This window comes from Marmota marmota, unplaced genomic scaffold (genome assembly GCF_001458135.2).
Source record: "Marmota marmota marmota unplaced genomic scaffold, marMar, whole genome shotgun sequence".
Taxonomy (NCBI): Eukaryota; Metazoa; Chordata; class Mammalia; order Rodentia; family Sciuridae; genus Marmota; species Marmota marmota.
Window position 1 is genome coordinate 709,200 of NW_026000196.1, and position 16,994 is coordinate 726,193.

The window sequence follows — 16,994 nt, forward strand, 5'->3', positions numbered from 1 at the left end:
GCGCCGACTGGCAGTACTCGCAGCGCGAGCTGGACGCCGTCGAGGTCTTCTTCTCGCGCACCGCCCGGGACAACCGGCTCGGCTGCATGTTCGTGCGCTGCGCGCCCTCCAGCCGCTACACGCTGCTCTTCTCTCACGGCAACGCCGTGGACCTGGGCCAGATGTGCAGCTTCTACATCGGCCTCGGCTCGCGCATCAACTGCAACATTTTCTCCTACGACTACTCGGGCTACGGCGTCAGCTCAGGCAAACCCTCCGAGAAGAACCTCTACGCCGACATCGATGCCGCGTGGCAGGCGCTGCGCACCCGGTGAGCCTGGCGGGGGTCACCAGGCCCGGCTTGCAGCTGTAGACAGGCGGGGGGGGGTCTCCTCGGCGGTCTTCAGGGAGAGGGGCCTCTCCTCTCCGACTGGGGCGAGTAGAGAGCCCCAGATTGCTGAGGATTCGCATTTCGTCCCCACTCCTGTCCTGTTTTCACCCTCTTTCAAACCTGCCAGCCCTCGGGTTGCTGGAGAGCTTAGATCCCGGCGCTGTGCCCCTTTAGCACGCCCAGGTGCCGCAGGTCTTGGGGCTGGGTCTTTTGTGGCTCTGGCCACTGCAAGTGGCGGCGTAGGGATGTGTAAGTACTGGGCAAAGAGAACCAACTTGTTTCCTGCTTAGTTTGTATGAGCTGGCCATCAAGACTGAAGGTCCTTAGGCAGAAGTGACCTTGGGCAAGACATAAGTCTCTAGACTCTGTTTCGGCCACGTGAAACAGGAGGCCAGATGGGATGGCCTCGGAAGACTCTCTGATTGTGAAGTGCCCTTGGAGCAAAGCCTTTGCAGACAGTTGGAGGGTCGGATGGTATGAAGAGTTTGCCTCCCAGTGGAGCAGAGTAGCTGGCACTGTTTGGACAGGAAGTTAGCTGGTGACCTGGCACCTTTCACAGAGCCTCAGTAAACAGCCCAGGATGAGTTTGAATCATACAGGGATGGGGAATGTCTTGACCTTGAATTAGTACTCATGGAAGGATTGGAAAGTATTTATTGAGTGCCTTTTTATGTACCAGGCACAATCTGGGTACATGATTTAGGGGCTAGACCTGGTAACACAAGCAAAAACCTGAGTTTTGTGGCCAAGTCAGGTCACCTGCTTGTGCTCCAGTTTAGATGTCAGCTACCTTTCTCACCTACCTCATAGCAGTAATTGGTGAAGATACTTGAGGTCATGTCTATACAGAGGTTGGTTTTCTTCAGAGGAAAGAGTCCTCAGAATAAGCACAATAAGCACTGTGTTGCTGTAGACCTTTTTATAGTTCTTATCTTAAGCTTGTTTGTTCAACTCATAAGCATGGCCAGTGTTAATGATTTTGTTTCCATTTGTGTTTATGCGTAGGTTCATAACTTACCCATTGCCTTTCTGGGAAATGGCTTGTCCAACAGAGAAGTACTGGCTTGTTCATGTTCTGAAGTCCTGATGGGATGTCCTCATTTAGAGTATATAGCTTTTGGAAAATGGTTTAGGCAAATGAGAATGTATCATATGCTCATGTATTGAGTCAGAATCCACAAGTAGTTAAAAGCCACCTGTTCAGGAAAGGGTTTCAAAAGTATGTGCAGATTGCTAGAATTTGCCATTGGAATAGGTATTAAAATGTAAGGTTGGTTGGCATTAGATCTTTTTTAAGTGAAACATAAAAATTCTACTTTGAGTATGTTATTCAAAAGTTTCTGTAAAATTTTGTTGCTTACATGTACATCAGCATTAAAATGAAAGAACCCTTTGCCCTGAGCAAGTAGGTGTGTCTGAGTTGCCTCATATGTAAGGCATAGTTACTTCCTGAAGTCTTCTGTCATCTTTAGTTTTGGATTTGAATTATCTGATGGTATTCCCAAACTTTGCTCTCTGATATTTCCAAATTTTGCTTGTGATTCTCAACTAAAATAGGTTAGAATTTAGTGGCTATAAGTGAGAATCAGAATTTGAAGAAAACTTACAAGTTCTCTGGTCTAGTTCTTTTCAGATTTTGTGATCCTACAGTAAAAAAACTTGTTTTACATCTTGATCAAGCACTGTGCTACATATTTAAAGTGAATGTTTCACAAAACAATGTTTTTCCTTATGAGTGATTCACATAGCAGAATATGTTGTGTTCTGTTTTATTTCGCTTAAGAAAGTAAAGAAAATGAATGCTGGTTGTAAGCTGTTAGATGGATTTCCCAGCTCATGCATGGATCCTGCTCTTGTCCACCCACTTCATTTGAAAGAATGACAATCTTACCAGCCATAGGTCTCTTGGCTACTAGTTTAGAATTCTTTTTTTTTTTTTTTTTAATATTACTTTGTTTAATAATTGGTTCTTTCTCAGAACTTCTATTTTAATTAAGTTTCTAATTGTTGTTTAAAGAAATTTCATGTTTCTACTCTTACTCATAATTTTCAAAGTTTTCATTCCTTCTAATAGGTGTGCATGACTGATATTTCTTTTTTTTTTTAAAGAGAGAGAGAGAGAGAGAGAGAGAGAGAGAGAGAGAATTTTAATATTTATTTTTTAGTTATCGGCGGACACAACATCTTTGTCTGTATGTGGTGCTGAGGATCGAACCCGGGCCGCACGCATGCCAGGCGAACGCGCTACCGCTTGAGCCACATCCCCAGCCCTAGTTTAGAATTCTTTACACTGTACCTTGTAGTAATATATTTCACATATACATATATGTGACTGAGTTGTTCTATGAAGCTTAGGTATCCCAAACTGCCTTCCTAAGTCTTTCCTTTCTTTTTGTTTCCTATGATTTTTCTTCTGTAATCTGACCATTGCTGTCCTTTTACAGCTCTGTTCAGGTATTGCCATGGCAAGAATACCTTCCACACCATGTGTCCATGGTAAGAACCCCGCCTCCCACTTGAACCCCCTTTTTTTCTGTGGAGCTCTGATCTCCTGGTTCTGGTATTGTTCAGAACACTGATTGGAGAGCTTGCCTTATCCTGAGTCATCTTTGTCCTTAGATTATATCCCCAGCAGGACTGTGCTGTGCAGCCCCCATAGAATTAGGCTGAGTCCCTTGCCTCATTTCTCATGCTTATACCTAGCCTTTAGAATATGACCTAGTATGCTGAGACTACTGCACCCTGACTGGACCCTAAATGTATTCCCTGTGCGCCTGCACTTACAACAGTGTTGTTACTTCTGTTACTTAATTGAATCCTCACTCAATTCAGAGTTCTTAAGGAAAGGGATTCTATCTTGTCTTCTGTGTTTCCAGCAACTGGCAAAAGTGCTTTTAAATAAAAGGCATTCATTAAATATTTGTTCAATGATTGCGTATGATGGTTACCCTATCAACAAATGGGAAACATTTAATTTTTCTTAAATGTTTAACGTTTTTTAAATTGCAAAGAGTTGAATCCAATTTTACTTCTAGAGTTTAATATCCGTATGTACAACCATAGACAAAAAGGAGTTCAAATGTATTAGCCTGAGGTATGATCTACTTTGTGTCCATTATCTTGGTGTTCATGTAACACTGAAGTGTCAGCATTGAAGAACAGAGCAGCAGGTGCCTTGCTATCGCAGTAGGTAAGCCATCAGTCTCATAATCTGAAGAAAGAGAGCAGCAGGTACCCTTCACTTATCTTGCTCCTCATCTTCTATCCACTACCTGTCTGTGAGGTCTCCTCTCATGCTTAGTGAGTTGCGCAGCCCTCAGTGAAGAACTTGAAACATGAGTGCTTTTCAGTGTGCAGTCCCCACGTGGATGCACAAAGCAATGAATGAGTCCCCTCAGAAGAAGGTTAAGATTAAGGTGTGCAAGTAATTTACAATAAGGGTTTCATGAGGCAAGAAAGATGATTTGCTCCTTGACCAATAGATGGTTATTTTAAGGATTCATACCATTACTGAGAAGGGCGTAGAAAGAGAGGCGGGGGGTTGAAAGAGGCAGGAGAAGTGTGGACTCAGTATAGAAGAAGGGAAAGTTGGTGTGGAACAGGAAGGAGGGACAACTAAACCTAAGCATGATGGAAAGTGTCAAGATTAGGACATATTTTACATTTGTGTAATATTGATGGACTTTGTAAGTATGTTGTGAATGGCAAACAATTGAGGGCATGAATTAAAATCACTTACAGGTGTTTGTGGAAAGGGCACTGTAAAATTCAGGACTTCCTTACTGGAACCTGTGAGTCAGGGAAGTAAAGTGATTAATCTGTGTAGGTCAATGGAAGAACACCTGGGTTCAGCTCCCTGGATGCACAACCTTTGAGGATATCTTCCTGGACCTCAGCAGTTGTAGACTGTGCAGAAGTGGGACTGTGATTCAAGTGGGAAGGAATAAAGCTGGTTTGAAATTTATAAACCCAAACAAGCAAATAATCCAAAGAATGAGGTGTAAAGCAGGCAGAGAGCGTTTGAGCTGAGACATTTTAATCTGGAGAAACAGAAGAGTGGGGCATTTGTGATTTAGTTTGTTATTGGTGTTTACCAATACCCCAGAAGTCTTCTTTGAAACTTCTATTTGATACAGTTGCCAAAGACTGTGAAGGCAGAGAGAAAACAAATGCCGAGAGAGGAAGATAAATAACAGACTTTGTGCCTAGGTGCAAAAAGCAAATTACAAGAGTTAATATTTCATTATTTTATTCATTTGACCAATGGACCATTAACCATTAAATACACATTTAATAATAGTACTGTGCTTATTTCAGACACTGGAGGTTCTCTTTGAGTATCATTAATCCCCAACTCTTTCTTTCCCCTCCCTCCCTCCTTTCCTTCTTTCCTTCCCTCCTTTCATGAGAGGACAGACTAGAAGCATTTTGAACACATACATGGTTAGCTTTATAACTTTGATGTCTGTGATTCACAGGGTCTGTGACTGGGGAATCCATGTCCCCAGAAGACTGTAGTGACCTGGGGTGTTGGGGTCCTTGGAAGCACCTGATTGTGAATGGTGTTTATAGTTGCCACTTTCAGGGTGGAATTGCCCTGAGAGTAGCAAAACTTGCCTTTCCTTGACATAATGGCATAGCTTCTTTGTTCTCAATTTTCTCAGAGGGAATACTCTGGGGCCATTAAAGGAAGAGAGCCTAGGATTTCTACTTGACTTAGACTGATCAGAGCCAAGAAAAACAGAACATGTTATAAGTACTGTTTGATACAAGATGAAAGCACAATGATATCTGTAAAAAAGGAAATATATTCCTTAGTATCCACAGAAAGTTATTTCCAGGACCCTTTGTGTATATCAAAATCCATAGATGCTCAAGTCCCTAGTATTAAATAGTACAGTGTTTGCATATAATCTGTGGGCATCCTTACACATACTTTGAATCACCTCTAGATGACTCATAACACCTAAGAACAGACCTGATGACATGTAACTAGGGCTGGGCACAGTGGTGCACACCTGTAATCCCAGTGACTCAGAAGGCTGAGGCAGGAGAATCACAAGTTCAAAGCTAGCCTTGGCACTTAGTGAGACCCTGTCACAAAATAAAAAATAAAAAGTGTGTATATAGCTCAGTGGTAGAGTGCTTCTGGGTTAAATCCCCTATACCAAAACAAAACAAAAGTAGGCCATGTGTGTTTGGGGGTCAGCTCAGAGCCCTTCTCTTGGGCCTTTCTTCTCTTCCTTCCTGGCTCTTCAGGCTCCCCTTACTCTGCCATCATGCAGATTTTGTTCCTATTTGCAGTACCAGAATCTGAGCTTCTGCCTCCACCCCACCAAAACTCACTCATGGTTCTATTTTGAGGGACTGTACTTTTAGCCAATAATCCAGTTGAGAAAGATCTGAAAAACACTTCCATTTTCTGTGTTAATGGGCAGTAACTCTTTGATGTGTTCTCTTTTAAGCACATTTGCTTTTATTTAGGGAACTCTTGGAGACTGTTTCCACTAAAACTTACTCTTAAATCTCTAATTGGTGGAAAAAAGCATTTCTTTTTCTTTGCAGAAGTAAATTACATCATACTGTCCTCTGATTACTTAGACCTTACCTTTAAGGTCATTCACTCCCTTCTGCTGCTTTCCGTCCTCACCCTCCAAATTGAGTAACTTCTTAGCTCTGGCCAGCATTGATAATCCCATTTAAGACTTCAAAGCCCGACTTGAGGGATTGCGTGGTTCCCTTTGGTAGTAACTTTACGCTGTGCAGACTTTTGCTTAGGCTCATATTGAAATTACAAATCTGTTCCCCTTTAAGAATCCTGTTGTATAGGAATCCAAAATCTCAACACAGAAAAATATAGGAGATTGTTATTTGGATAACAGGGTGATTTGTTTATAGGAGGTTTAGTCAGCTTTTGTGTCACTGTAACCAAAATACTCAATATGAACCATTTAGAGGAGGAAAAGTTTATTTGAAGCTCACTCACTGTTTCAGAGGTTTAATCTTTTTTGGCTGACTCCATCGCTCTAGGTCCATGGTGAGGCAGAGCACTGCTCCCTTCGTAATGGTGTCAGAAGCAGAGAGGGGAAGGGACTGCAGGAAAGATTCACCCATCCATACAAAGAGGGGGCCAGACTTGCCCTTAAATAGCGAACCCACTGTGCAATGAGACATAGTCTATTTGTGATGGTGGAGCTGTTGTGACCTAATCCCCTCTTCATGGTCAAACTTTTTACTCCTGTAAAAACGGGAATTATATTTCAGTATGAGTTTGGGAGGAACAGACATTCAGATCATCTTCAATGAAACATTTGACACTTTTGGTGTCCACATTCCATTATATATTTTTTTTTTTGGAGGGGGTTGCAGATACCAAGGATTGAACCTAGCCCTTTTTATTTTTTATTTTGAGATAGGGTCTCGCGGAGTTGCTTTGAGCTTCAGTAAGTTTTGCTGAGGCTGACTTTGAAATTGCAGTCCTCCTGCCTCAACCTCTCAAGCCGCTGCTATGCCTGACTATTCCATTGTTTTAAAACATGAAACAATGAAATGTAACCCAACTACAGGAATTTTGAGGTGCCTTCTGTAGGTTTATATTTTGTGACTTTCAAGAGATGCTCTTAGTGCTTTTGAATTTGCTTGTGTATCTGTTGAGCGGTTTACTGGTATGGAACCCAGGGGCACTCTGCCACTCAGCTACATCCCTATCCCTTAGTATTTTGAGGCAGGGTCTCACTGCATTGCCCAGGAAGCCTTTGAAACTGCAATCCTCCTGCCTCATCCTCCATAGTAGCCGGAACTACTGGTATGCATCATTGTGCATGGCTGAATTTGCTTTTCTTGACCACACTGGGAAACTTGATAGATTTCATATGGTTCAGTGGATCTCATCCCTGGCTTTTCTTTACAATTTTCCAGGTTAATTTTTTTTAAAATGTATGTTTTAGTTGTAGGTAAACACAATACCTTTACTTTATTTTTATGTGGTGCTGAGGATTGAACTCAGTGCCTCACGTGTGCTAAGCAAGCACTCTACCACTGAGCCACAATCCCAGCACCCCCAGGTTATTTTTTTTAAAGTTTGTGATATGTGTGTGTGTGTGTGTGTGTATAGCCAGAATTGAAATACACAAATTTAGAAACATCCAAATGCTGGTGTATAAAGATTAGCCCCCATTATAACTGGTTAAGAGTAGAAGAAAAGAGGCTGTTAAAGATCTTTGGTGGACAGGATCACTCTAGAATAAACCATATGAGGAGGCAGTAGTTGAAAAGAAATATATGTTTGTATTTGTGAGAGTCCCCAGAGACTCAAGGCAGTGCAGCTGGGATCCTGTCCCCAGAGACTCACAAGGCAGTGCAGCTGGGAAGCCCTTCACCTCTCCAGCTTCCTCTGCCTGCACTGGCTTGGTGTTTCTCAAGTCCTTTTCTCTGCCTGCCTGTCCCCTTGCTCTTTCCACAGACAAGCCTCTATATTGCTGAGCCCCGCCATCTGACTTCCCTCTGACTTGGTGGCCGCAGAGCTGGCTTCCTTTGTGCTTGGTACCCTTCCTTGGTTCACCCCTTTGTACCTCCAGGTTAGTGATAGCTGGTGCTAGAGCAGTCTACAGAAGCATGGCAAGTTGGTCAGGAGCCAGGGGCAGGTGAGAATGTCCAGATGTCTCTGCTACTCTGGCCTTTCTGTGAGTCACATTACTTCCTCTGAGTGGGTAGTGGGCTGTAGGAATTGGCTCTGCTTGCCATTCAGCTCCTATAATGTGACACAAAGTTCCTTCTGAAAGGAGAGCTTCAACCTTGAAGAATAGACCACAATTAATTCTTTAAACCAGGTCAGTAGAACAGTGACGTCATTGCCCTTTTGTGACCACATGTGTAGGCACGCATTGGAAAACTGGGAGCCAAGGCTGTAGCAAAATAGTCTCTTGCCTTTTGGTGCCTCTTCTCCTATCCTACCACACATGCACTGTCCACCATGGACTGCCAAAAATGGCCTGTGGTGTGGACACAATTCTGAACAGCCTGTGGGGCAGGGAGGACAGGTCAGGCATTGGATAAAGAATGCAAGCAAGAAAGGGGCTGAGGCAGTAGTTCATTGGCAGAACACTTGCCTAGCATTGGGTTCCATCCTCAACATCACATAAAAAAATAAATAAAATAAAGACATGCTGTCCATCTACAACGATTAAAAAAAAAAAAAATGCAAGAGAGGGCCAAAGGCTGAAACTGCACAGTGCAAATGGATCTCTGTGTGACTCAGCTTAAAGATCCAGGGTGTGATATGACTTAATGATTTATTTCTTCATTTAGATGATTTACAGCTGGAACTGGTTTCCGACTATAACTGGTAACCCAGGCAAGGTCATTTCAAGGGTAACCTGAGGAGGAACATTCCCTGCAGTTCTTACTCTCTGTGATGTATTTTGTAGTGAAGGGCAAAGGATTTAGATAGACAAACTTGGGTTTAGGTCCTGCCCGTGCCGCTTTATTAGTTGCTTGTCTCATCAGGCAAGTCTCCTAACCTTTTCAGACCTTAGTTAAGATAATAAAAATAATGATAAAGCAATAATAATCTTGGTGCAGACATTTCATGTCAGGTGCTTAACAACGTTGCCTTCCACACAGTAAGGGCTCATTGAATGGCTTGTTGTGTTAGAATTGTTGCTCACACTGTTGGAGCAGTAATAACCAGATGCTCAGATCAAGCTGAAAACCAGACGCTAGGTCATAAGGAGAGGAGCCAAGCTGTAGACTTTGCTTCTTTCCCTATTGTTTGTAGGTAGAAACACCTAGGTCAAGGCTGGCTGAATGGGTGTGCACATAGAGGAACAGTAAAGATATTTTGGTTTCATTTACAGCTAAGGAGAAAGAAGTTCTTTGAATTCAGTTGCTTGTGTCCTCGAAAGCTTTGGGGATTGATTACATTAGTATTTTAAATCTGATAGCACTTCATCTCCCAAGGTGTTTATATCCCCAAAGGAGATCTTTAAAGGAGAGGAAACCCTACCTGTAATCCAACACTTGCCATTACTTTGCAAACCATTCTGCACCTGCTCCCTCCCCTTTGTGTCCAGGCTTAGCTATGGGATTGGAACAGGAACCAGAGGCTTCTTCATCATGGGGTCAGGAGTGGCAAGGACTGGAAGTGAAACTCTGTCTCCTCTGCACCAGAACATTCTGGTTGCTCTTTACTAATGGGGCAGCCTTAATCAGATAGAGCTGTCCTCTTTTCCCAAAGAGGGCCAGCAGACCTGCTTTTAAAATATGAATGCTCCCATAATGCCTTACACCTTAGATTCAAGTGGAGTTTTCAAGACTCTGTAATGGAGCTCATTGATAACTTCCACATTATTGATTCACTTTAAAGTGTTAAAGGACCATGGCACCATGGTGAAATTGGAAACCTCTGTTTCCAGGAAGTCTAGGTCATTCAGATCCAGTGCTCAGTCTAGCAGTTAACTGTTAGGTATCATTTACTTGCTGAATCACTGAGAAAAGCCCGTTCCCCAAAACTTCTTGTTGTCAGAATACTGTGCACATTTTCAAAGAAAAAAGGAACACAAAGAACCCCCAATATGGATTATTCATTTGTTTTCTTCATTTAAAATTTTTAAATGGTTTTAACAAAATCTGGGCAGTTATTCAGTGTGTGGGGTGTGTGTATGAAGTAAGCTCATTCAGAATATATCCACAGAGAGTGAACTTCTAGACATTAAATATAACTCTGCTAGCTAGAACCTCATCATTATGGTCGGTAATCAAGACAGTCCAGCTTATCCAGAGCTGTCTTTAGTGATTGTCATGGACATAACAACCTGTGCAATAGTAATTATGTTGACTGCAAAGGTCTGTGGTGCCAGAACAAGCTTTTTGTGTGCTGGTTGACCTTAAATATTTGATTTTTTTTTTTTTTAAGAGAGAGAATTTTTTAATATTTATTTTTCAGTTTTTGACGGACACAACATCTTTGTTTGTATGTGGTGCTGAGGCTCGAACCAGGGCCGCACACATGCCAGGCGAGTGCGATACCGCTTGAACCACATCCCCAGCCCAATTTGTTTGTATTATCATAAATTACTCAGGGATATTTCAGACTCAGTGGATTACCATGATGCTGAACTATAACTATTGTCCTTAAAACTTTGTAAAACTTGTTCTATTTTAGTTTTAACATATCTGTTAGGAAAGGACTATTCACAGGCTAATCACTTCTAAGCACATTTTATATTATATAAATAGGCTGGGTGAAATAAATAAGTTAAAAAAGTAATATGTGCTGTCATATAGTTAATTGGAATAAAATAGTTTTTCCTACTAAAAAGTCAGTAAAATCCTATAAATATAGATTAGGAACGTATTAAGCTAGAAATAAAATTACAGGGAGGGATAAAATAGTTTGGGCTGTCATCATCTGTATTCAGGGGACTTCTCTGTCCCTGAAGCTCAGTGGTAGCTTGTAGTCTGAAGAGTCTGTCCATCTCTGGACCATGTCCACTGGGCAGTCCTGCCACACTGTGGGTTCAGTGTACTGTCAACACAGCTTTCACTGTTTTGACCATTAGTGTGCTCACTTCCATTTATTCAGGCTCCAAGTTAGAGGGCTCCTGGTACCTTCCCTCCTTCATTCACACACCCGAATAGCCCCAAGTTTCTATGGTTTTTCCTTTGAATGTTTTATTTTTTCCCCCCTACCTTCTTCCTTTGATCTAGGCCTTCCCAATTTTCCCCATTCTTCTCCAAGTGGGCCCCCAGCCCTGGGGGCAGGCTTAGGTCTCTTGACTGCCATTGCTCTCTGCTTCTTCTCAGCTCCTGAAAGTATAAAGCCTGGCACAACATGAGCACTCCTTGAAAACTTGATGAGTAAACAAATGAATAAGTTGATAGCCACAGAGCTCACGAACTTCAGGGTTGGAATTACCTGGGGTGGGGGATACTTGTTAAAATAGATGCTGGGTGAGGCCCTAAGCCACTTGGCGAGATCCTGTCTCAGAATGAAAAAGGGTTGGGGATGTGGCTTAGTGATTGAGTGCACCTGGGTTCAATTCCCAGTACAAAAAAAAACCCAAAAAACTAGGCTCCATCCATAAAGGCTACTAGAGAATGGGTGAAGCAGGCCCAGAGTAAACCATTTTAAACCAGCAGGCCCCGTGTAAAGGTCAGTTCCTCTGCATTTTAGGAGCACTGGGACATGTAAGCTCTTGAGGGAGGCAGTTAGAATACCTCATATGGTGACTCAGGGTTGTATATTACCCCCTCTCTGAAATTTGCTGTAATTCTCCTTCCCTGGAGTAATAGCACGCATTGTAAAACTGGTAGTCCATAATTCAGGGCTTTTTAAATTTTATTTTGAAGTAAATATCTGCTTTTATAAACATATATGGATATTATAAATATATAGTTTCTTTAAAAGCTATTTGTAGCTCTTGTTCTCTAGGATATGGTTGCATATTCCTCAAAGATTTGTACAATTGGATCACAGTTTTCTTTGTCACTTCACCTTCTGCTGTTATCCTGTGCAATTTAAGTATTCTGAGATATAGAGATGCTATTCAGCAACTCTGCCTTGCTGTCTTTGCCCTCTCCCTCATTATTTTCCTCCTTCACTCTGCACCACTCCATAGTCCATACCTGTGGCCACCCTTTGTGATTACCTGGAACGCTCTACTTCCAGGATTTTGAATTCCCAAAACCTCTGACTCACCTCATCTGTTGGTTCTACTTATTAACAAATGTATCAGTTGCCCTCTGTAGGCCAGCTGTCTTCCAAAATAAAACAGACAAACAAACAATTACTGCTCTTGCAAAGTTTCCATTCACAGATGCTGATGACAGATGAATCATTAATAATTTTTATGTAAATGATAGTTTCTTAGAACATGGTAAGTGATGCAGAAAAACAGAACAGGGCAAGGTGAGGGGGCATTGGAGAGGGGTTTAGCCTGTGCACTGTAGTTTAAAAGGATGGTCAAGATTTGCTTCTTCAAGAGAAGGATACTTATTTCAAAGCAATGAGAGCCTAGCTATGTGTAGGAAAGGGCTGAGAGACAAAGGTCCTGGGGTGGAGTATGGTTTACAGTTTCAAAGAACCTAATGAAACCAGGGTGGCCAGAGCAGGGCAAGTAAGGGGTGCAGAGGTTAGGAAGATAACAGAAGAGGACTGAGAGTAACTGAGGGGGGTTGCTACCTACAATCTTACCCATTGTTGCAAAGACTTTGTCTCTTACAAAAGGAAATGGGCGCCCTGGGAGGGCATTGGGAAGTGGAAAGACATGATTTGACTTAGGTTTCAAAAGGATCACTCCGTATTGTGTAAATGATAAATTAGAAGGTCTGGTGTGCCTCTGGAGGAAGAAAGGAGACCAATTAGAATTGACTGCAGTATGTTAGGTGAGAGATAATGGTGGCGGACCAGGGGTGGGTAGCAACAGTGGTGAAAAATACTTTAGTTGTGGGTACATTTTAAAGGGAGAACAAACAATACTGCTGATGCAAAATGGGAAAAGAAGACATCAAGGATGACTGCAAAGATGTTGTCTTGAGCCGTAGAAAAGATGGCTTACTATTCATTGAGTGCTGTAAGTGGCTCTGGTTGTGAGTTGCAGGGCATAGTTCAGGAGTAGGGCTTCGGATCTGTGGAGTTTGAGATGCCCATCTCCACCTTTAAGTGGATATGTAGAAGAAGTTATAAAATTTAAGTCTATAATAGTTCAGGATTGAGGTCTGAGCTAGAGATAAATTTGGCAATTGTCCCTTCAAAGAAGGAAAGCTATGAAACCAAAAACAAACTTGAAATGATTGGCAGTTTTGCCTGGGATAGACCTGCTTCTGCCATTGTCCTTGCCAAAGTCAACCTGTAGATGCTTCATGGAATTCATTCATCTGGTACCCTGGCATCTATGATCAGTATTTCCATTTGACTTCCAGGAGCCCAGTGTTTGGAGGGTCAGGTGCTCCTGTGAATGATTGAATGACAGGTTTCTTTCTTATTAGGAGGGAACTCCTTGGTATCAGTGGGCCCAAAGTGGTGGCTCTTTGGTCAGTCTCTGTGCCTAGAGAGCGATGGCAGATTTCCCTGTGATCTCAAGCACCCAGGAGAGTGTCAGGATTACACAGCCCAAGTGTGATTTTTCAATAGAAGGTGACCAGCAATCTTTTAGAGATCTCTTCCTTACTGCATGCTTTCTGGTTTCTACTGTATTATTTTTTGAAAAATCCTTGTGTAAGATTACAGTTTAAAAAAAAATTTTTTTTTTTTTTTTAGTTGTAGATGAACACACGGTATCTTTATTTATTTTTATGTGGTGCTGAGGATTGAGCCCAGTGCCTCACACATCTGAAGCAAGTGCTTTACCACTGAGCTATAGCCCCAGCCTAAGATTACAATTTTAATTTGCATAAAGCCTCCTGCCTGTCTGTTTCCCTGTTTCCGTCTCTGAACTGAAAATGGGACAAGAGTTTCTTGGGGACTTTTTTTTTTTTGCAAGCATCTGGATCTTCTGTAATCCATTCTTTTCTTATTTTGAGTTATCCTTTTGGCTTCACATTTACTAAAGAACTGCAGAGTTAATTAATGAGCACCCCAAACAATAGGCGTCTAAATCTCTTAGTTAGGAGTTGTCCATTCCATCGCAACTCTTTTCTCAAAAGTGCTACTTAGAATGAAAAACTGATGCCCGTGTATTTCTGAAAGAAAAAAAAATATATACCTTGGCTGGTCTGAGCTCTTTACCTGGAGTGCCTTCTCTGGCCATCGTGTGCTGGCTGGAGATTCTCTGTACCATTCACATGTCCACCATGCAGACAGAGCCTTGTCAGCAAGGTAGGCTTCCCTTCCTCTGTTCCCGTAGCTCTGGTTATACTTCTGTTCTAGTTCTTGTCACCTGGTCCTTTGGTTAGTTTTAACTATATCTGATTCATCTTTAAGAATGTAATCTCCTTGAGGGCAGAGCTGATCCTTGACTTACCCAGAGCCAAGTACATTTCTCCTTGCAGAAAAGGCCCTCTTGTATTAGTTGAAGGACTGGGTGGAGTCATTGAAAGGTCTTATTTGTATTCAGAGCTCTTTCTTTTTTTAGATTCAAGGATTCTGAGTCTTAACCTCTTTGATTTTTGGCTGGGTAGGCATCACTGTGTCACTCAGGTAGCTGTTACAGACTCAGCTTCCTGCTAAGATTTCTCTTCAGGGTTGAACATGAATGTGTAACCTACCCATGTGATAAGGACTAGGGAACTGAGAGACCTTTGCCACATCCTGCCATCCAATCCCTCAAATGCCTGCTTTCCTCCTGGAAAATAAAGCTTGCTTTCTTAAGAAAAGCCTTACCTGTCCATGGGAGCATTCAGGAAGGGTGACCGGAGTACTTAGAGGAGAGGAGGACATCGGTCTTCCTTGTGAGAGGAGGGTGTGCAGGTTCATCTGCTACCAGGGCAGTACCCCATGTCGTCAGGAGGTATCCTTGACTGTCACATTCAATAATGTTTTTTTTGTTGTTGTTTAATTATTTGGAAAAAGTAGTTGTGGTTGATATTATTGAGGGTATATTTAAAGTCAGTTAACAATGAAGAAATTTTACAAGAGGGTTTCTAGTTGGGTGCAGTGGTGAGCACCTGTAATCCCAGTCACTAGGGAGATTGAGGTGGGAGAATGGCAAGTTTGAGGCCAGCCTTGGCAACTTTGTGAGACCCTGTCTTAAATAAAAAGGGCTGGGGATGTTGCTCTCTGTTAGAGCGCCCCTGGGTTCAGTCCCCAGTACTGGGGGGGAGAAAAGAAGAGGGAGGGAAAAGGGGATGGTCATGAACTGAACTCGATTTCCATGTGTGTATGTGAGTTTGTCTACTATAACCCTAAAGCTTTAATTAAAAAAAGAAAGAAAAGAATTTTCTGTTTGTAGTTTCTCTGACTGCCAGCATATGACCTAATCTCCTAAAATCTGAGATCCACAAACTCCTTTTTACCTTGCCGTGTTGCTTGTTAAAAACAAAACTTTATTATGGAAAAATCCAAGTTATATGCAAAGTAAAGACAATATGAAAATAAACCCCACGATATCAGTGCCCATCTTCAGCAGTTTTTTTTAAAAATTTTTGTAGTTATACATGGACAGCATGCCTTTATTTTATATGCTTATTTTTGTATGTGGTGCTAAGGATCGAACCCAGTGCCTCACCCATGCTAGGCAAGCACTGTGCCACTGAGCCCTAGCTCCTTCAGCAGTTTTTTAAACATTTTGCCATTCTCATAGCATGACGAGCTCCACTCATACTTCATCCTATCTATTATTACTTTGTGTGGGTCTATTTCTGTTTTGTTTGTTTTTGATACTGGGGATTGAACCCAGGGGTGCTCTACCACTGAGCTGCATCCCAGAACCTTTTTATTTTTTATTTTAAATCAGGGTCTTGCTAAGTTGTCAAGTCTGGCCTTGAACTTGTGATCCCCCTGCCTGAGCCTCTTGAATAACTGAGGTTGCAGGCATGGGACACTACGGACCTGTGTGTGTGTGTGTGTGTGTGTGTATGTCTAAAATGCAGAAATTGTGGCTAATTTCCAGCAATTCCTTTTTGCTACCTATGCCTAAACCCAGACTGGTGCTAAGTCAGCACAGGGGCAAGCCTTCCTTCTCGAGTGGTGGGAACAGTGTTATACCATGAATGGGGCATGGATTGCAATAGGAAAAGACTGAAGGGAGTACTAAATAGATTTAGTACCATATATCAAAGACTGTGCACTGGGTGCAGAAAGAAAATATCAGAACTTATATTTATGCTTATTTTTTTTTTCCAGTCTGTCTTCAGTGTTTATGGTTTTGTGGAGTATTTTAAAAACCACGCATGTGGGTGTGCACACACACTAGAGCATGCACTCATTTTTATGAAGAAGAATTCATGATTAAATGTTTAGACACCAGGGCTGTTAATAAATATTGTTACTTAATCTATTTTTGGATTTCTTTTTCCAGAATTGTAGGATCTGAGCCTGATAATAAAATCCTTAGAAATTTTAGTCTTTCAACAAATTGGGTGCTCAGCATATGTCAGGTGCAGGGCTAAATACTGGGTACAGTCTTCAGCATGCGCACAGGCACATACACACACACATTTAATTTGCATTTTAAAAAGATGACTTTGAATATCCTTGGAGAGACCTTCCCCCACAGAGTTCTGTACAGTTGTCTAACTGTATTCTGACAAAATGTCTCCTGTATCTTTGAAAATCAATTGAAAGGAAGAAAAGAAATATGGCTTTTCTGGTGAGATAGTCACTAGGATTCCTTTTAACACGTGAATTGAGTGGCTCTGACTGCTCTACTGTTGTGCAAGTGTGTTTGACAGCTGGAGGTGGCTAAGGACTGGTGATCAGAATCTTGATGACTGTAGGTGGCCAAGTGTAGAGGTTAAGAGCAAGGGCAACAGAGCAGACTACCTGGGTTTGAATTCTACTCATGCTTCATTTTCTTTTGTGAAATGGGGAAATTATAGTGTGTATATAATACGGTTTATTTAAATAAGTGAGTATTTGTAAAGTGCTTATATAAGTTTGATAAGAACAATTTTTTAAAAATCTGAAAAGAGCTGTGGTGCATGCCTGTAATCCCAGTGGCTCAGGAGGCTGAGGCAGGGGGATTGT

At 41.9% G+C, this 16,994-nt stretch overlaps 1 protein-coding gene across 1 annotated transcript in view; it reads left to right on the top strand.

The window, feature by feature from the left end:
* Abhd17c (abhydrolase domain containing 17C, depalmitoylase) overlaps positions 1 to 16,994 on the top strand; it is a 53,970-nt gene continuing 36,976 nt past the window's right edge. The window contains exon 1 of the mRNA XM_015492968.2: positions 1 to 310. Coding sequence (XP_015348454.2) covers positions 87 to 310 — 224 coding nt within the window. The 5' untranslated portion in view covers positions 1 to 86. The remainder of the gene's footprint in view (positions 311 to 16,994) is intronic.